Here is a 22500-nt window from a genome sequence, read left to right as displayed (position 1 = left end):
CACGCACGCACGCACACACACAGATACACGCACGTCCTGTTTCCGCATGTACACGCATGAGCAGTGGTGTACCCTGAGCTGGACTTGGTCAGTGTCTGTGTCTGATCTGCGCCAGGTTTTTATCTAATCTGAGATTCCTGTGGAGGAAATCCTTCTCTTGACAGTCCCGTCTCGTCCCGTCCCCCCGTCCCCTTTCTCTCTCTCTCTCTCTCTCTCTCTCTCTCTCTCTCTCTCTCTCTCTCTCTCTCTCTCTCATGTTGACACAACACAGCGACCTGTCACTAATCTCTTTCAAACCTGACCCCTTGCAGTGGCAGGTCAGGCCGCAGAGCCATCACATGACCACAAATGAGGAGCTAATTGCCAGCAGGGGCCTCAGCTTTTTAGCTTTACGATTGGCCGATGGGTCACATGATACCCAGCCGAAAGCAGTGGTGGAAAGTTAGTACAAGTAAGTGCATGTACCCAAGTTCTGTACTTAAGTACGCCTTTGAGGTGTTTTTACTTAACTTGAGTGCTTTCAATTGTCTGTACTTTAACTAGCCCGTCGTTATTTACATCTCAGAGGCAAATAATATGTGGTACTTTTACACCACTACAATTATTCTAAAACGTTAGTTTTGTACCGAAACAAACAACCACTTAAGCCCTATTTTACACTTAGGCTATTCAAACATGGCAGATCTACAAGCTCGTGATGCGACACGTTTTGAGCTTATGTAGATCTGCTTTTTTCCGAAAGACTCATTTGCTACATTTTGATGTCAATACTTTATATAATATATTATATTGTATTGTATAGTACTTTTATATCGTGGTATTACGACTCTTACTTAAGTAAAACAAAACTGAGTACTTCTTCCACCGCTGTCGAAAAGCCTCACTACAACCGAGATGTGGACTTCCCTGCCCATCGACAGGTTTAACTCATAAGACCCCAGAGGCTTTAGAGCGTATGATACCCTCTGTGTGGATGTCTGTCCGCACCCTACCTGTAAAACAAATCGCTTTAACTGAGCCCTCCAGACCCTCCTTTTCAAAACGGCTCGCACGAGAGGAGTCAGAGGACTACCTGTTTATACAGTGGCACCGCGTGTCAACCGCAACCTCCTGTCTTTTATTGACCCAATACACAAGCCAGCAGACATAATAGGCTGGCGCTATTGTCAAGGGAAAGGGCAGGGGGCTAGTTAAGGGGAAGGAGTCGGGGACCACATGAAAAGAAGCAGGGCGTGGAAGAAAGAAGGAGAGAGACGCCTGGGTGTTCCACCGGGCATTGTTCAATCCCTCTGCCTCTGAGGGACACCTGTCATTGGCCGGGCGGTTTACACAGGTGCCTTAACCCCGCCTGATTGTCAGCCTTGAAAGCAGCCTTCAGTCAACAAGGCAGAGTGAAGGCAGAAGGTAGAAGGAGTGAAGGTAGAGTGGGCGTGGGGGGGTTGCGTTGGGAGGGCGGAGGGCAACGGTGACACTCCAAGAAGACGAGAAGAGAATGCGAGGGAGATGAGGCGAAAGGAGGGAAGGAAGAAAGAAAGAAGCATATTCTTTAGAAAGGGCCCCAGGGCCCTAGTAGTGAGATAATCTGTTTGTCTTTACCCACAATCCTCTTCTGAAGGGGTGGAGAGGAAGGCATATCGGTGTGTTTGTGGCTCTCTGTACTCGCCTGCTCGAGGATCCTTCCATCCAATCACACTCTGACCCGCCCATCACCTCTCAGAACCTGCTGGAGGTAGCCTGACCCGCCCATCACCTCTCTGACCCGCCCATCACCTCTCAGAACCTGCTGGAGGATCCTTCCATCCAATGACACTCTGACCCGCCCATCACCTCTCAGAACCTGCTGGAGGTTGCCTGAGGACAGAGTGCTCTCCACTGCGTGTCTATGTCAATTCTGTCGTTTATCTCCTTTCGCCCACTCTGTAACCCCAAAGTGGCCGTTGCCATGGTTTCACTCCCACAACCCTGCGGATGGAAGACCGATGAAACCCACGGTGTCTCAAGGCGTTGGCACTGCACCACGGACCAGCCCTAATAACGTGATACTGTCTCACACAAACATCGCATGCTCACCTCCTCTGCCGCTGGGCTTATGTTGCTACCACGTTATGTTGTGTTGCTGTGTGTTGTCTTTTTTTCCGGCTGTGTGTGTGTGTGTGTGTGTGTGCGTGCGTGCGTGCGTGCGTGTGTGTGTGTGTGTGTGTGTGTGTGTGTGTGTGTGTGTGTGCGCGCGTGTGCGTGTGCGTGTGCGTGTGTGTGCGTGAGTGTGTGTGGTCTCGCTGTCAGGGGGAATGCCAAGTTCCCTCTCACCCTTTGTGGAATGTGGCAGCAAAGCCATGCCAGCAGTCCTGTGTGTTGTGAGAATGAGATCACAAAGGAGGGGGAAGCAACTTGTTAGGGCGACAACATCCATTAATACAATAAATAATGATAATAAAAAAGTTACTGGTATTCAAGTGTTCTGCACAACGAGGCCCTAAAATCAGTGATGTCTTTTTTTATCATGTTTATTTATGTGTTGTAATCCGAGCTGTAGCTGGCGTTCTTAGGTGTGATATATTGGTTTGTCGCATCCGAAGGAATTATCATTGAGTTTTAAATAAGACTGGACCAGCCCGGCCTTAACGTCATGTTTCACAGTCCAGTCACATTGAGTTTTAAATAAGACTGGACCAGCCTGGCCTTAACTTCATGTTTCACAGTCCAGTCACATTGAGTTTTAAATAAGACTGGACCAGCCCGGCCTTAACTTCATGTTTCACAGTCCAGTCACATTGAGTTTTAAATAAGACTGGACCAGCCCGGCCTTAACTTCATGTTTCACAGTCCAGTCACATTGAGTTTTAAATAAGACTGGACCAGCCCGGCATTAACTTCATGTTTCACAGTCCAGTCACATTGAGTTTTAAATAAGACTGGACCAGCCCGGCATTAACTTCATGTTTCACAGTCCAGTCACATTGAGTTTTAAATAAGACTGGACCAGCCCGGCATTAACTTCATGTTTCACAGTCCAGTCACATTGAGTTTTAAATAAGACTGGACCAGCCCGGCCTTAACTTCATGTTTCACAGTCCAGTCACATTGAGTTTTAAATAAGACTGGACCAGCACGGCCTTAACTTCATGTTTCACAGTCCAGTCACATTGAGTTTTAAATAAGACTGGACCAGCACGGCATTAACTTCATGTTTCACAGTCCAGTCACATTGAGTTTTAAATAAGACTGGACCAGCCCGGCCTTAACTTCATGTTTCACAGTCCAGTCACATTGAGTTTTAAATAAGACTGGACCAGCACGGCCTTAACTTCATGTTTCACAGTCCAGTCACATTGAGTTTTAAATAAGACTGGACCAGCCCGGCCTTAACTTCATGTTTCACAGTCCAGTCACATTGAGTTTTAAATAAGACTGGACCAGCCCGGCCTTAACTTCATGTTTCACAGTCCAGTCACATTGAGTTTTAAATAAGACTGGACCAGCCCGGCCTTAACTTCATGTTTCACAGTCCAGTCACATTGAGTTTTAAATAAGACTGGACCAGCCCGGCCTTAACTTCATGTTTCACAGTCCAGTCACATTGAGTTTTAAATAAGACTGGACCAGCACGGCCTTAACTTCATGTTTCACAGTCCAGTCACATTGAGTTTTAAATAAGACTGGACCAGCACGGCCTTAACTTCATGTTTCACAGTCCAGTCACATTGAGTTTTAAATAAGACTGGACCAGCCCGGCCTTAACGTCATGTTTCACAGTCCAGTCACATTGAGTTTTAAATAAGACTGGACCAGCCCGGCCTTAACGTCATGTTTCACAGTCCAGTCACATTGAGTTTTAAATAAGACTGGACCAGCCCGGCCTTAACTTCATGTTTCACAGTCCAGTCACATTGAGTTTTAAATAAGACTGGACCAGCCCGGCCTTAACTTCATGTTTCACAGTCCTGTCACATTGAGTTTTAAATAAGACTGGACCAGCCCGGCCTTAACTTCATGTTTCACAGTCCAGTCACATTGAGTTTTAAATAAGACTGGACCAGCCCGGCCTTAACTTCATGTTTCACAGTCCAGTCACATTGAGTTTTAAATAAGACTGGACCAGCCCGGCCTTAACTTCATGTTTCACAGTCCAGTCACATTGAGTTTTAAATAAGACTGGACCAGCCCGGCCTTAACTTCATGTTTCACAGTCCAGTCACATTGAGTTTTAAATAAGACTGGACCAGCACGGCCTTAACTTCATGTTTCACAGTCCAGTCACATTGAGTTTTAAATAAGACTGGACCAGCCCGGCCTTAACTTCATGTTTCACAGTCCAGTCACATTGAGTTTTAAATAAGACTGGACCAGCCCGGCCTTAACTTCATGTTTCACAGTCCAGTCACATTGAGTTTTAAATAAGACTGGACCAGCCCGGCCTTAACTTCATGTTTCACAGTCCAGTCACATTGAGTTTTAAATAAGACTGGACCAGCCCGGCCTTAACTTCATGTTTCACAGTCCTGTCACATTGAGTTTTAAATAAGACTGGACCAGCCCGGCCTTAACTTCATGTTTCACAGTCCAGTCACATTGAGTTTTAAATAAGACTGGACCAGCCCGGCCTTAACACTTAGACTGCCGCCATTTATTGATAAATTGGTCCTAATTCACGCCAGCATTTTTTTAATTTGAGCTCTTATTTTGAAAAGCCACATTTTGCCTCAACCGGAAGTGAGCTCATCTCTGCCAGCTTTACGTTTCCATGACAACCTTTGTTTACGTGATCACATCATGCCGGGTACACTATAGACCTCCACAACGTCGGCTCGTGCCGTCAAAGAAACGCTGTTTTGACCAAAAATGCCATCTGGGACAAGGAATAGGAGATACAGGCGATTGAAAGAAACGGATAGAATGGATTCTTATGGCGACGACGAACTAAGATGAACGATCCAATGCTGTGCTAACAACACAGCTAGCTAACCGGCTAACGTAAGTAGCATTATGGCTCGATCGATCAAATGCACTATAAAACAACAATTGCCGAAGGGCTACGGCAATGGCGGCAAGCGTTTTATTAATGAATTGACATTAATCTAAGGCAATGGCGCGGAGGGTGTTAACTTCATGTTTCACAGTCCAGTCACATTGAGTTTTAAATAAGACTGGACCAGCCCGGCCTTAACTTCATGTTTCACAGTCCAGTCACATTGAGTTTTAAATAAGACTGGACCAGCACGGCCTTAACTTCATGTTTCACAGTCCAGTCACATTGAGTTTTAAATAAGACTGGACCAGCCCGGCCTTAACTTCATGTTTCACAGTCCAGTCACATTGAGTTTTAAATAAGACTGGACCAGCACGGCCTTAACTTCATGTTTCACAGTCCAGTCACATTGAGTTTTAAATAAGACTGGACCAGCCCGGCCTTAACTTCATGTTTCACAGTCCAGTCACATTGAGTTTTAAATAAGACTGGACCAGCCCGGCCTTAACTTCATGTTTCACAGTCCAGTCACATTGAGTTTTAAATAAGACTGGACCAGCCCGGCCTTAACTTCATGTTTCACAGTCCAGTCACATTGAGTTTTAAATAAGACTGGACCAGCACGGCCTTAACTTCATGTTTCACAGTCCAGTCACATTGAGTTTTAAATAAGACTGGACCAGCACGGCCTTAACTTCATGTTTCACAGTCCAGTCACATTGAGTTTTAAATAAGACTGGACCAGCCCGGCCTTAACGTCATGTTTCACAGTCCAGTCACATTGAGTTTTAAATAAGACTGGACCAGCCCGGCCTTAACGTCATGTTTCACAGTCCAGTCACATTGAGTTTTAAATAAGACTGGACCAGCCCGGCCTTAACTTCATGTTTCACAGTCCAGTCACATTGAGTTTTAAATAAGACTGGACCAGCCCGGCCTTAACTTCATGTTTCACAGTCCTGTCACATTGAGTTTTAAATAAGACTGGACCAGCCCGGCCTTAACTTCATGTTTCACAGTCCAGTCACATTGAGTTTTAAATAAGACTGGACCAGCCCGGCCTTAACTTCATGTTTCACAGTCCAGTCACATTGAGTTTTAAATAAGACTGGACCAGCCCGGCCTTAACTTCATGTTTCACAGTCCAGTCACATTGAGTTTTAAATAAGACTGGACCAGCCCGGCCTTAACTTCATGTTTCACAGTCCAGTCACAGGTGCAAACCTATTACTGTGAGCCATAGTGCTTTAATAACCATCCCCTTTTAGAGTGTGCCTGACCTTTTGAAGCCTGAGAATGTCGCTCGCTTCTCCTCATCCTTTCAACTGTGTCCATGGCGATAAGGAGTGTGTGTGTGTGTGTGTGTGTGTGTGTGTGTGTGTGTGTGTGTGTGTGCATTAGAGAACGCAGTCTCAACCTTATTGCCTCTAGCTTAGCCCCAACAGACCAAATAAAGGTAACTGAATCACAGTGTGTTCAGTTTATGAGTGGGCGTGACTTGCGTGAGCGTGCGTGTGTGTTGACTGTCCGTAAATGTGTTTGCAGAGCACTTAGCCAGGCAGCTGAGCTCGCTGTGGAAATAGTTAGATTAGGCCTAAAACGCTTGCACCTATTTTCTCATAATATTATCAAGTATTACCTCTGAAATTTGACTGCTCAGCTATACAGTATGTCTCTGGTTATCAACTCTAACAAAATATTAATTTTGTATTTTTGAGGGGCGTTAGCTCCTCCAATGCATCGCTTTCCGAAATGACGAGCCAACTCTATGGACTTTTTAATGTTTGTTTAGAGCCTAATTATAAATTCTCTGTCGCAAGCCAAGTCTATAGACTTTGTTTAGGGTAGTTATGATGTAACTTTTAGGGTAGTTATAATGAAAACATAAGACGTCATCGGGGTGATATAAATACTGCCCTCGCTACGCCCCTCACTTCACACAAATGTGATTTTTTTTTTTGTTTCTCCCAGTGTCATTATGGCAATTCTCAATGTAGTCCATTGTCATTGCTAACTCCTACAGTTGGTCCTAGGGAGAGCATGTGTCTACTCTGATACGCGTGACATCTAGGTCATTTCGGGGTGCATATGTTGTATAGACATACTAACAGTCCGACAGGCATTAATTAGTCCGACAACACTGTCGCTCCCAACATGCGTGGCCGGTTACAACTAACCCGTGGCCGGGTTAAAGCTCACATGTGGCTCCCGACATCACATGTATGGCAGGTTAAAACTCACCTGTGGCTCCCAACATCACATGTATGGCAGGTTAAAACTAACCTGTGGCTCCTGACACATGACAGTGACACATGCTACGTACATGCTAATGTTAATTCTAATGCTACATGCTTTTCTGCCTAGTTCCATACGTATGGAACAAGGCCCGGCCACTGAACAGACACCTACTTGTAGGAGTCGCTAGTGCAGGGATAGATCATGAGGATGCAGTGAAGGATTCAAAACCCTCGCCTTGGTAGTAGGCAGGACATTTAACCCTGCCCTTTGCCAGCCAAGAAAAATTTCAAATCCATTCGGTCCATTTGAGCCGTATCTAGCATGGGACATTTTGAGTGAAAGCCCGTCTGTGAGGAAGACTTTTGTCATAAAGGCTTCGTTGTCCCTAAATGGTCCTGAAAAATAAAGACTTTATATGACATTGGCCAAAGAAAAAAGAAGAAAAGAAAAACCTTTCTCCTTTATCTCTGCTTCCCTTCTCAAAGGCTGGAATGTTAATGGTGGCTTTGTGATGAGGCTCTCAGCTCTCTCCTGACTGACTGACTGACTGACTGACTGACTGACTGACTGACTGGCTGGCTGGCTGACTGACTGACTGACAGGGCCATTGACTGACAGGCTGATGGCTCTCAAAGGCCATATCCAGCAGTAGGATAGTGGTATTAGCCAACAGAGTTGGAATTTTAAGAGTGCACAGACATACAGTATATGACCTATCTATCCTACAAGGTTCAGTGCAACTCTCTAAGCAGGTCCTTGGTGTTGCGTTTCATACCATGGTTTTATGTAATAATTCTAGACGTGTCAGGCTAGATACCTCCTTGTGTAATGAACGGTTGTTTGTTAGCAACTCTCTGTAGTGACTTCATGAAACTGCATCTGAAAAGAGGCTCACACACCAAAAAACAATGCAATGGTTAGCTGAAAGCCTGTGTCTCAACACCCACAGTCTGTTCTGCAGTAGTAACTCGAGGCGTGACGCCAACCGCTAAAGACTCTTTAATACTTTAGCATCTATGTGTTGTTGTGGTATTCTAGGCCCGGAGCCATGAGAAACGTTAGCAGTTGTCTGTCAGGGCTTGTTGATACGCCACATTGCAAATGGTCCATGGAGATGCGGTTGATATTGCTAAATGTACCCTGCGCCTTCAGAGGGGAGTGTGACAACCACTGAGAGTCTGAGACACTCCTTAAAAACAATAGATAGCGCTGCGTGCCAACCCTTTCTGCATGTGGCACTAGCATGAAATGAGGGATTAGGAGGACGGAAGGAGCTGAGTAGTCTAGCCCGGACGAGTTGAAGCAATGAGTGCCTAGTAATGTATCAGCTTGTTTCTGATTTGCTTTTCTGATTTGTCCTGTTCTACCGGAGAAAGCTTGTTTTTTTTTATTGGTTTCACTTTAGGGACATTTACATTAAGTCACCCAACTACAGCCTTTGAAAGCAGTATCTGCCTTTTTGTTTGAGAATGTCCTTTTGTACTTAAAACGCTTCTGTTGACAGATGAAAAGCAAAGATCCCAACCTACTAGTGTCTCCATGGTAACCATTGGCGTCTCCTCCTACTACAGGTTACCTGTCCAAGGTGTTGAAGAATTACACAGAGCAGGCGTGTGACGGGGACTTCCTTTCGGTCCGCTGTCCGCCCCGCACCACCATCACCATCCAGTCCGCCTTCTATGGCAACAGGGGACCCTCGCACCCACAGCAGTGTCCTCACAGCTACCAGGCCCTGTTTGGCTCTCACCTAACCCTGCAGGACCATGACAAATATTGCTCTGTTTCCACAGCACTACAGGTAACCAAACAACACACAGGCTCCATTCAGAGTGACGCCTACTGTCAGAACTGGGCTGGAATGCATGAGGTTTATACTGCCCTTTTTCAGACTGATGCCATCTGACAAAGACACTTATTTTTGCTTTCATGTAGAAAAATAACCGGTAACACTTTATAATATAATGCATTATAAATGAGCTTATAATGTATTATAAAGACGACCTTAATATAAAGTGTTACCAAATAACCTGATGCGTCATATAGCCAAACAAAAAAATCTTTATATTTTTCAAAAGAAAACAAACAAAACTTCATACATACTTACTGATATTACGATACGATACAACTGTATTGTCAGCTTACACTGAAATTTGTTTTGCGTCCATGACGTCACCGTTCAAGAAACAGACAAGACATAGACATACATTAAAAAAAGGTAGACATTACAGGACAAAAAAACCCCAGAAACAATCAGGAACGAGAATATATCCACTAGTTTAGCGATTTTGGTTTAGAAGCAAGACAGGCTGGTGTACAAATGAGTTCTTTAGTCTGTTTTTCTTAAATGTAGGGACTCTAAACCGCCTCATGGAGGGCAACAGTTGATATTCATCATTTAAAACATGTAAGGGGTCAGAGGGGCATGCACACAACCTCAACAGGCCATGTATGTACAGTAGGGATGGGCCGATGAGACATTTTGGGCGATATCGATATCCGATATAATTAATTGCTGTTATGGCCGATATTACCGATGTTGATATGATCTCATTCTGTATTAAAAAATTATAATAATTATGTCCATTCTGAAAAATACATGTAACAGGGTATCTGATCTGCACTGCAGGCTTACGCTAGTCAGATTTACATTTTAATATTGTGAGATGGTAGATCTGTTCAAGCTGTTACTACTCGGACAAATTAATTAATCGGACCGATGCCAATTAATCAAAAAACAACTAGAATGGGCCGATACCGATGTGTTTGCAGATGAATCTCCCACCACTGATGTACAGATATGTCCTATACTGACAATAAAGTGTGTCTGATTTCAGAATTCTGAAAACATTCTTCCAGGTTTCAGTCAAGTCGAGCTGTCACTAAACCTGATTTATCAATAAATAAAATCACATTATGCTTAGTTTAAAATGACATATATGGCACGTTACGTTCACCAATCAACATAGCCAGTCTCTTGCTGCCTCTCTTGCGGAGCTTACTTGAGTGATAGCGTCCTGTCAAATTCGTTTCACGAGACACATTTTGACGAAACCCCAAGGGATTAAAACTCGGGAGCAACTGAGCCGATGGCGGAATGCATTGTGAAGATGTTTTCCAGCGAGCTGCACTCTATAGTTGAGGCGAGCTCGCCACAAGGCCCTCGTAAGCACAAAGCCATTTCATGCCCCTCCCCTCATCCTCTCTTAAATTGATGGGGATGCAGCTAGGGCTAGACCTCCCTTTATACCAACCTCCCACACACACATACGTACACATCCTGTTTTCCACTTTATTCTCAGCCCCCCTGCCCTTCAGTCATTGCACACCCACTGTTTCCAAAATAGCCATAAGGGACCGTGAACGCACATACAGAGAACACATTGTGATGACACGACGGGGACCCGTCCAGCGACATGCCACCCACGTTAAGACACCTTTTCATAAAACTTCATTTGTTATTATTGCACTTCATTTAAACATTTCTTCAAGCTGGAGGTTTGATGACAGGTCTAGGTCTAGCTTTTAGTGGACATGGTGACATCATATCTATCTAAGCTGTGGACTGTTGAATGGCTTTCTTTCCGTTTCCGCCTGGCAAGGTCGGAGGTACAAGCTGTTTCTTTTTCAACTATCAATAGCACACACGCGCACACACACACACACACACACACACACACACACACACACACACACACGCGCACACACACCACTAAGCATTGTGTTTCTTAAATGACATGCGACACAGGGAGGGATACAAACATCCTCACGTGTGTTCATGTGATTTATGTTCATTCATACACATGCTAAAACGACTCATGGAGGGGGGTCCCGGTACATGTGTGTGTGTGTGTGTGTGTGTGTGTGTGTGGAGGGTTTTGTTCTGGTGGGGTATAAATGCTCAGATCGGATGCCTTATTTGCCCCCAAGCACTGACCGCAACCAGCCCAGCATTGCACTTTGCAGCTCGAAACACTGGGCAGCCACTGGAACAAACACAGCCCCTGTGTTAGTTTTGAATTGCGGGGGAAATGCCCGGCCTAAACCCTAGAACGTTGAACACCAGGCAATCCTCCTCCTCCTCAGACGGCGACTTGTTGAGGGTGAATGCTGTGCTCACTGTGGAATGTTCTCACCTGTCTCCCAGGCTAGCTTTAAGATGTAACACCTAAAAGACGGCGAAACCGGAGACCACTTTATGAAGGGATGCCAATGAAATGACTCGAGAGTATAACCAGACGCCTACCTCATGTTGTTGTTTGTTGTTTTGTTTTTTGCTCTCTCTTTCCGTCCCTTATTTACCTGCCCTCCTGTCTTCTACTCCTCCTCCTCTCCTCCGTAACATTCCCATGGCCTCTTCGGCAGGCCCTTTGAAGTGGTTTTAGGTTTTTGCGTGCCGCTGGTCTTACCGCTGTTGGCTTATTGTTCTCCCTCTCTCTCTCTCTCCTTCCCTACACCCCCTTTCTCTTGCTCTCTCGCTCAATGTCATACACACTCTATCTCTCATTCTCTCTCCTGGTAGAAAATGCTGGACGAGTGCCAGGACAGAAGGAGCTGTCAGGTCCTTGTCAACAGCCGCGTGTTTGGAACAGACCAGTGTCCCGGCAGCAGTAAATACCTCATTGTCTGGTACAAATGCAGACCGAGTAAGTCCCTCATCACCCCCCCACCTGCACCACACCCCCCGTACCCCAACTCGCATGCCTGTCTGTCCCCCTTCATGTTGTCATTTATCATATGACTGTTGATCTTCTGTTCTCTCTAACACACAGTTGTACACTCAGACTTTTAACCGTTTGGCCACCAGGATTAATTAAAGAATGATTACTATATGCCAGGATATCCCCCCGTTCAACCCTTATTTTGAAGATCACAAACACCGCGACCGGAACCGGATGTTGACTGAATGGTGTGTGTGTGTGTGTGTGTGTGTGTGTGTTGTCGGATTAGGTGTTGATCTCTCACTAGCTGATGAGAAGTACAGGCCGGCGCCATTACAGCGACCGATATGCTCCGTGCAATAAGCGTTGTTTTGACCAGAAATGCCACCTTGGACGGGGAATTGGAGATAAAAGCGACTGAAAGCATGGCGTAGTCCAGTGCTATGGCTAACAACAGATAGCCAACCAAAGCTAATGTGAGTAGCCTTTCGACTAGATCGGATCAAAACATTTATACAACTGAATTAACGTAACTTGCGTGAATGAACGTAGGTTATGTTTTTTGTCGGGGATTGTGTTAATTGAATTCAGTTGAATTCAGTTTGAAAGGTATATTGACAGTGGTAGTTAATTTATGTTTATTTCCTCAGCAAGTATAAAAGAAACAAACTTTACATATTAACAAGAAACAAGTTATGCAAGAAAAGGAAGAGGGACGATTTGATTATTTGGAATAATTTCCTTAATGGAAGAGCTCATTACATAGCATGGATTAAAAGTTCCATGAGAACAATCCAAGAGAATTTTGAGGTTACAAGGGCACCAGCACCTGCTAAAAACAATAAAGAAAACAAATGTGATGAGCAAAGGTTACATCAGTAACTCTTGCTCAACATTTCAGGCTTTCCGAACTATAGTTCGGAGAGTCGGAATGACTAGTTATATCACCTCCCTTTCGGAAGAAAAGTTTGGACATCGGAAGGAGTATGTATTGCGCTTAAGAGTATCACTCCAGAAGGGGGGAGGTAGTAATCCCACGCAGAGAGAGGTGGTCTCCATTCACATGCTGTGCCGAGCCAAGTCGAGCTGTGCTGTGCTGAGCTTGCGTGGCAGTCACACTAGAGTGACCAGGAACCGGGATGCTAATCCACTCGCTCCAACGGCCAATCAACAGCCTTTTGTTCTCTGTCACTTAACCAATGACTCCCCGGGGAGAGTGGAGAAAGGACGCATGGGGCGTTAGTGAGGTGCAACGGGCAGGTGTCACTGCCTCTGAAAGGGAGAGCTGGGGTGGAGGGAACGAGTGAAGGAAATGCAGGAAGTGAGGGGAAGAAAGAGAGCAAGAGACAGAGAGAATCCATCACTGTGAGATATCAAGGGCCACCTTGCACACACCTTCTCTCTTTCTTTCTCTCTCTCTCTCTCTCGCTCGCACGCACGCACGCACGCACGCACACACACACACACACACACACACACACACACACACACATTCCTGTCTTATAACGTAAAGTCCTCTGTTAATGAGTCCGCCAAGATTGTACAAATGGAGCCAGATCGAAGGACCATTTCAATCCATTTGCACACTCTTGAGGTTTAAAGTAGCACTCGGTATTCCACAGTGTTGCCCCTCTACTCCTCCCAGCCTCCATGGTGCGTCGGTGTTGTGATTTCCTGGTCAGTGAAGCTGCTGTGGTTGCCGTGGCTGGTCACAGGTCACTGTGGCTGGATGGGAGCGTTGGAATGCCTCTGCGTGGCTCTACATGTCCACTGTCTCTGTTTCCTGCCCCTTTCACTTAGACTGAAGTGCCTCTTTCTTTTCTGCCTTTCCCCCTTTCATATTGTTAAAGCTAGGGGCTACACAATGTGTTGTTTTGGTATGAGGAAAATGTGCTCTGGATTTTGCTTTGATTTCTCTTAAACCGGTTGATTTATTCTAGCGTTGAAGACTACACCTTTATAGTTTTTTGTTTTTTTTACAACTTTATTTATGGATTTTTATTTTATTTTAAGACAAACAACCCTACATGTATCCCACCTTCACCGGTTCCCTCACAAAGACAACATCAATAGCAACAGCAATAAAACAATAATTATACATGGGGCAGAAATAATAAATAATAATAAAAAAAATATATAGAGAATAAAAGGCTACGTTTAAAAAGATGCATTTGTCTACTTCCCAAACTTTGGGCATCAATTAGAATCCCCCAAACTGAATATAATCAGGTTTGCTATTCGTACACTTTTATTGTCATTCAAGTACAAGTGAAGAACAAGTACAGAACAAAATTTGTTACCCAGGTTCTGGTCAGGCAAAATAAATAAAATATACCTAAATATTTCATTAAGACGCTCAAAAAATGTATTTAAATATTAATACCTATAGTGAAATAGTCCCTGCGACATACTAGCGTCATGTCCAGGGGGTGTACTGGTACATCAAGCTGCCTCACGCTACAGAAACAGGAGATAGGCTCCTGCCCTATGGGCATCATGGCTCGGCAAGGCTACTTACTTACTTATAGTGAAATAAAGCACTAATTGTATGTCTTACTGATGAATTAAGTACAATTGGAGTACAATGGATACACACCTCTGGGCGTGTACTACATGTAGGGGTGCCGGGTACCCATTACAATAATTACATTTCGGTTGGAAGTGCACAGTCACGCGCTAATTATTTATTTAACAGTAAAATCCGGTGAAACACTGTTGTAAGTAAGGAGTAGAGTAACTGTGAGCATCTCTCTCTCTCTCTCTCTCTATGCAGCATTGACGGGGGACGTGGGGGCGGGGGGATCGTTTGGGGATAATGTTTGCGCTTCAACCAGTAAATCAGTGAGACATTAGTGATCAGCGAACGGCCGTGCACATCAAAGGCTCTCACGGCTGTACAAAGTTGCTAATTTGGCTCCTCTGACTGCACTCCCAACGCACATCACACACTGTCCGTGACAATAACCAATCTTACAGTTTGAATTGTACTGTACACACACACATATCCAGCAAACATAGGCCTAAGGATATAATGTGTGTGTGTGTGTGTGTGTGTGTGTGTGTGTGTGTGTGTGTGTGTGTGTGTGTGTGTGTGTGTGTGTGTGTGTGTGTGTGTGTGGCAGTGCTCCTCAGTAATCCTCAACATACGGTTGAATAAAGGATAATATGTTACTCTATTCATTACATGTCTTAAATTGACTAAGGCAATAAATAGGGATAAAACTTTTTGTTTATAATAATTTTACCTATTATTATTAATAAACATTTTAATTCAAGTTATTTTATACCATTTGGAACCGAAATAGGGAACCGTTAGCAACCCGGGAATCGATAAGCAGAACCAATGGTACCCACCCATAATGTGCTGTTAACCCATTCTGGGCGGGAACCCCTTTTGGTGTTTGCATCATGCTATGCTTTAGCTATTGAAAAATAGCAGATCTACAAGCTCATAGCGAGCTTGTAGGTCTGCTATTTTTTTTAAATCGAAGAACGACTGACATAGAAACATAGCTTTTTCAGAAAACTGTCAGGATGTAGAAGACACTTTTTTTAAATCTGATCTCAGGTCAGAATGCTGTTAACAAACTTGTTGATGAAGTATTCCATCAATCAAAAAGCCTCTCCCTCTCTCGCCAGATGAGCACAAGAGCAAGGTGGTGTGTGAGGAGGAGAGGATGAAGTTGAGCTGTAAGCGGGGCATGCAGATCGCCATCTTCTCTGCCATGTTTGGCAGAACTCAGCAGGGCACGCTGGACGCGCTGGAGTGTCCAGTTCACCACAGGAGAGCCCCATCAGTAGGTGAGACCTCTGAACCAGGGATGGACTTGAGATGTTGATGAGAATACTGTGCAGCAGAGCAGGGGTGAGCAACTTGGGAACTGGAGAGGGCCACTATAGTTCCACACTCACTCCAGACTAGGGCCACATTTCGTATACTGTTGTAGTAAAAATAGCAGATCTACACGCTCAAAACGCGTCGCAGTGCGACGCGTTTTGAGCTTGTGGATCTGCTATTCTTCTTTAATTTGTTGCTATATTTTTAAATTGGAATTCTGAAAAGTTTTATTATTTTCAATACCATTTGAATACTAAGCTACTAATATAGACACGGGTCATGTTTGGAATTGTGACGGCTGAAAACAATACTATATCAGTATTCCGATATTAACCTGCGGGCCGCATTAAGTGAAGGTGAGGGCTGCATGTTCGCCAGTTGCCCATGTATGCTAGTGTACAGGGCGTCCATGCTAAACCCATTATCCCTAAACTACTTTGCCTTTTCTTTGACTATTTTGAAAAACATTTTTGAATAGTTAAAATAGCTACATCTACATCGACACGTTGTGATCTTGTAGTTATTGTAACAATTTTAACAATTCAAATATGGTTTTCAAAATAGTAAAAAATTAATAAAAGGCAAAGTAGTTGGAAAAGTAGGAAAATAGAGCCCATGTCTACACTCACAATATATGTTGGTTATCAGCATTATGGTTGCTGTCGAGCAGAAAGACACACACACACACACACACACACACACACACACACACACACACACACACACCTAAATTCTGAAAATTCTGCCCTTGGCGTGCACAGGTTGCAACTCTGGCCTCATCATTGCATGTGAACCTTGTGTTCTTTCTGTCTTGGTACGTTGTGATCCGGAGGCTTATTTGACCATTTCCTCTACGGTTTCCTGGCCTAGGAAGCTTGAAGGGAACACTATAGCCTGACGTGGACATTCTTTATTTTTAATAATGAATATAAGATACTTACATTCTAAGATGTACTGTATTTGTTACCTGATGTTTTATAGTGTTATTAGGGAAATGTCGCTGTTAAGAATATATATATATATATACTGTAGTATACTGTATAGTATTTTTGTGTTTACTGTAGCCAGCGTTGCTGCAGTTCATAGAAGATTTCGACAATTCTCAAACACGCGCACATGCGTGCAAACACACACACACACACACACATACGTGCAGGCGCGCACACGCACACACACTGCCAGGGGAGTAGGAGTGGAATGTAGATCAGATGTCTCTGTCATCCAAAGCACAGTTGGCTCGTAGCAAAGGCACAGTATTGAGTTCCCCTGTGTGTGTGTGTGTGTGTGTGTGTGTGTGTGTGTGTGTGTGTGTGTGTGTGTGTGTGTGTGTGTGCACACGTGCACTGGATGTCCAGATGTACACTTGAGTACGGTGGAGGGGAATGTTAATGGATCCATACTCAGTGTTATCTTTGTAATAATGCACACATAAAAACAGACATTTAAGGGGTCATGTTTTACACGTTCAGAGTCAAACCAAGACTGCGGATTCTGATGTGTAGCATGCTGTTGCATGCTGTTGAGGCCATGGCCCATGTGGTTCCAGGTGGTCCACAGCTAAATGAAGGAGAGTTGGTAACCAAATGGACCCTTGTAGATCTTTAACTCTTGAGTGCGTAAAATTTTATGCAAAGTTTGCCAAATTCATGGAATTGTAGACAAAATATTATCCAACGACAACACAATATTCTTTAGTTTTGGGTCTGAGAAGCTAAATGTCATCAAATGGTGGTCCGTGGCTCAAATGCTGAATAAATAATGGGCCTTGATGTGAAAAGGGTTGAAAACCACTGGCCTATGGGATGAAGAGTTCACTCATTTACAGTAGCTTCAGTGTGTATTGTGCCTTTGTACTGTTAATGTACAGACGGATACGGACATTTAGGTTTGCTTTCGGCTTGTAAATCAGTAGCTCAATCAGCTATACGTTATCTGGCCCCCAAAAGAGAGAGAGAGAGCGCGCGCGCGTGTGTAGGCTGTACCCTAGCCCTTATTTTAGGACTCCAACTTCAGCAGGAATTTGAGTGAACATTCGGACCAATCATGACGTGTGTGTGTGTGTGTGTGTGTGTGTGTGTGTGTGTGTGTGTGTGTGTGTGTGTGTGTGTGTGTGTGTGTGTGTAAAGTGAATCAGGTGTAAAGGTGTAAAGTGAATCAACTTTATTGTTGTTTACAGGTGTAAAGTGAATCTGTTAACCGTATAGATTTAGTACAGTCAAATGTTATGCTAAAGGGATAACACAAAAAGCCTCTGGGGGTTGTTTCCATTGTGGTTCATTGTACTCAATTTATTCAAGACATACAATACATGTATACAATTCAACTCAATGCATATCAGTGAAAGTTCAGCTCAGCCATGCTGTTATGTTGGTTCTGTAACTTTGGCCCTTTTGGAGTGTACACAACGGACCCGTATGCGTCCATTATGGGAGTCATTGAGATTAATCCATTTTGGGCGGGAACCCCTTTTGGTGTTAGCATTATGTTATGCTTTAGCTATTGAAAAATAGCAGATCTACAAGTAGGTCTGCTATTTTTTTTAAATGACTGACGACTGACATAGAAACATAGCTTTTTCAGAAAACTGTCAGGATGTAGGAGACATTTTTAGAATCTGATCTCAGGTCAAAATGGGTTTAGAAGCCCTGGTGGTATAGGGTTAGATGAGAGCCAGAGGAATGGCCTCCTATCGGGTTTCAGGCAGAGGATTAAATACAGTAGCAGAGTCTTCTCCCTGTCCATGGCCAATGGACTCTACAGTTACGACGGCACAAAAGGGCCAGATTAAGGTAGTGGTTACTGTCAAATCACACACATTCACTCACATGCACCGGAGAGACGCGCGCACACACACACACACACACACACACACACACACACACACACACAATGGTGGCACGCACGTACATACACATAAGCCTGCACCACAGAGTGTGTACGCATGCGCACACACACACACCTATTGTTGTTGCTTTTCACATGTACTCTGTCTTTACCTCTCATTTTATACACCCCCCCTTCCCATGACATGATGTACACTTTGTTACTCTCTCTCTCTCTCTCTCTCTCTCTCTCTCTCTCTCTCACACACACACACGCGCACACACACACACACACACACACACACACACACACACACACACACCACACTGGTGTTTGATGTGGCAGCCGTGTCATTGCGAGCAGGAAGTGAGGGTGTCTTGAGTGACAGCTCGGATGACCCCTGTTAATTATCTCTAAATGCTTTTCCCAGCCCTGCCCTCCTCCTTCGCTTCAAGGTGTTTTACTGTGTGTGTGTGTGTGTGTGTGTGTGTGTGTGTGTGTGTGTGTGTGCGTGTGTGTGCGTGCATACATATAGGTATATAGTAGACAGACAATAATGTGCCGTATTTTTGAGTGGTGCAACCACTCCAAGGAACAGCAATGTCCGTGTTCACCTATGTGTTGGTTAATGAGCACCAGTATATGACTATGAGTACCAGTAGGGGCGCTGTTGTGCCATAAACAGAGAGAGGGATAGTGCTGCACTGTTGCCTGCTAATGAGAGAGAGAGAGAGGTGGGGGGGGGGGTTGCACCACTCAGTTCAAACGAGTGTGATTTTTTTTGATTCGCTGGGTCTGCATTCTCCCTTCTGGATTCATGAGGAGTCTTCATAGGGAGGATCTGATTTGACTTCAGTGGTGGTTTAGCTGCAGTATTCCTCATGGGGACCTTACTTACTCCTCTGATTGACAGGTGACCTTACTTACTCCTCTGATTGACAGGTGACCTTACTTACTCCTCTGATTGACAGATGACCTTACTTACTCCTCTGATTGACAGGTGACCTTACTTAATCCTCTGATTGACAGGTGACCTTACTTACTCCTCTGATTGACAGGTGACCTTACTTACTCCTCTGATTGACAGGTGACCTTACTTACTCCTCTGATTGACAGGTGACCTTACTTACTCCTCTGATTGACAGGTGACCTTACTTACTCCTCTGATTGACAGGTGACCTTACTTACTCCTCTGATTGACAGGTGACCTTACTTACTCCTCTGATTGACAGGTGACCTTACTTACTCCTCTGATTGACAGGTGACCTTACTTACTCCTCTGATTGACAGGTGACCTTACTTACTACTCTGATTGACAGGTGACCTTACTTACTCCTCTGATTGACAGGTGACCTTACTTACTCCTCTGATTGACAGGTGACCTTACTTACTCCTCTGATTGACATGTGACCTTACTTACTCCTCTGATTGACAGGTGACCTTACTTACTCCTCTGATTGACAGGTGACCTTACTTACTCCTCTGATTGACAGGTGACCTTACTTACTCCTCTGATTGACAGGTGACCTTGCTTACTCCTCTGATTGACAGGTGACATACTACAGGAGGCATGGCACCGTCTTGAGGACATTATATAGGTCTAGCTTCAGCGGTCACTTTCTATTCAAAGGACCAAAATGTTAGGGAGAACTGTATATTCGGTTAAGAGTGGTCGCAATCATCCAGTTGTGTGGTGGCCTATAGTGAGTGAACGCTTCAGTTTATCCTTCCTTGCGGTGTAGTTGTTGATTTATTAACCCATATTTTTATGGGCCAACAAGAGTAGGTCATAGTAATCTCCTGGCTTACCCCCAGTGAAGGAACAGAGGTGTGGCTGTGGTGTTCAGCTCAACAGCTGTGACCGTCACCACACACACCTCCCAGACACCTGCCCAGGTGGGGTGTCTGTCGACAGAGAGAGAGATTACAGTGGAACAGCAGTAGGGATTTGCGAGTCGTACACTAGTAGTTTGTTTTTAATCTCCCATATGGAAAAAAAAGTAGAAGAAACATATATGTTGTCCTGTTGCCTCCAATAGTAAGTATTTACATTTTTTTATGTATGTCATTTACATGTATGTCATGTAAAGTACATACTAGATTTTATATGTGAACTCTTGAAAGTGGCACCTTTCATACAATCCTCATATAAGACAATAAAGTGAATCATGTATGAATCAAGTAAACAACATGTATGTGATCTATGAGGTAAGTACATGGCAAACTGTATTTTCCTTACATGTTCCATACAATGTTTGTAGTTTTAAATTATATGAGATATATCCTTTCCATATATAAAAAAAATACCATTATAGTATGTATTTTATAGTTTGTAACCATTTAATTTACAAGAAAAGTATGCTTCTTTTATATGTTTTTTATAACATTGTTATATGTCAGCCAATACATTATACCTTATAGTTATAAAAAAAACATATGTTTTATCTATGACTATATATAAGTTTTTATATGTGAAGTGTATGATAGGTATAAAAAAAAACATATGCGCTATAGACCCCTGGGAGATAGTTGCTGAGATAGAGCACCACACCTACTATACCATCAACTCCCAATTATTCCCGCATCACTTGCCGCACCCAAGCTGTGCTACTCATACGCTGAGTTGCCAGTGCCCAGGATCGAACCCACGAACTTGTGGTCTTAAGGCGAGAGCTCTACCGACTGAGCTACCCAGACACATCCTGACATATGTGAAGTGTTTGATATGCTCTCTTTATGTTTTTTGTTTTTTTTAGAAGATTCTTATAAGTTACCATAACAGTATAAAATAAAATGCATTGGGAGGTACATGGGGGGACATTGGTGGTGACACTGGCTGGGGGGGGCACTGGCTGGGGGGGCACTGGGGGCTTGTGTCACACTGGGGGGACACTGGCTGGGGAGGACACTGGCTGGGGGGGGGGGGCATCACACTGGGTGGACACTGGCTGGGGGGCACTGGGTGGGGGGTGTCACACTGGGGGGTCACTGGCTGGGGAGGACACTGGCTGGGGGGGCACTGGGTGGGGGGATCTTAAATAATGTAGGAGTCATAAAATGTAAAAGGGAATACAACTCATTATTTTGTCATCTCATGTTATTTCATTGTAAGATTAGGTTTTGTTTAATTTGGATGTCTCTGTGACATACATGGCCTGTATTGTATGGTTTCTATACAATATCCTATCAGATTTTGGTTTCACTGATGTTTGCCCAACTCTACAAGTTTGACAACACACAATTACTAAGGATTTTGTATGTGGATTTACTGCAGTAATTATTTATAAGTTCATATATATTTCAATTTATACTAATTTACTAAGAATATTGTATGTGGATTTACCGTCACATATAGTTCTTATAAGTTACAAAATTATATAGGTTTCACTTTACAAAAACTTACTATGGCTCTTATATGTGCTTTGACTGTTTTATATAGTTCCTATAAATGACAAAATTATATAAGTTTCACTTTACAAAAAAATACTATGGATCTTATATGTGCTTTGACTGTTTTATATAGTTCCTATAAATGACAAAATTATATAAGTTTCACTTTACAAAAAAATACTATGGATCTTATATGTGCTTTAAATGTTTTATATAGTTCATATAAATGACAAAATTATATAAGTTTCACTTTACAAAAAAATACTATGGATCTTATATGTGCTTTGACTGTTTTATATAGTTCATATAAATGACAAAATTATATAAGTTTCACTTTACAAAAAAATACTATGGATCTTATATCTGCTTTGACTGTCATATATATTAACTGTAAGTTTCATGTAAAACATATACAAATTTAGTAAATTTTTTTCCATATGGGCTGCCCCTGCAAATGAAATCACTCTGTTCTACATCTATTTTTGTACAAACGTCTGATGCCAGCCACCAGCTCTGTTGTAATTATATTACATTCTAAAAAAAGATTTAGTAGGAAATACTTGGTACTTGGTTGGAATTTTATTAGC

The 22500-nt window shown here is 43.5% G+C and overlaps 1 protein-coding gene across 3 annotated transcripts in view; it reads left to right on the top strand.

The window, feature by feature from the left end:
* The window catches only part of eva1aa (eva-1 homolog A, regulator of programmed cell death a), a 103514-nt gene that overhangs the window by 15593 nt on the left and 65421 nt on the right, over positions 1 to 22500 (top strand). Inside the window, exons 2-4 of one of the 3 annotated variants that reach the window (XM_080790528.1) lie at positions 8776 to 9002; positions 11724 to 11847; positions 15502 to 15663. In XM_080790528.1, coding sequence (XP_080646654.1) covers positions 8776 to 9002; positions 11724 to 11847; positions 15502 to 15663 — 513 coding nt within the window. The other 2 variants (XM_080790529.1, XM_080790530.1) reach the window with 2 other exon arrangements.

The sequence above is a fragment of the Protomyctophum bolini genome, assembly GCF_963924005.1.
Source record: "Protomyctophum bolini genome assembly, chromosome: 19".
Taxonomy (NCBI): domain Eukaryota; kingdom Metazoa; phylum Chordata; class Actinopteri; order Myctophiformes; family Myctophidae; genus Protomyctophum; species Protomyctophum bolini.
This window is presented reverse-complemented; position numbering and strand designations above follow the sequence as displayed.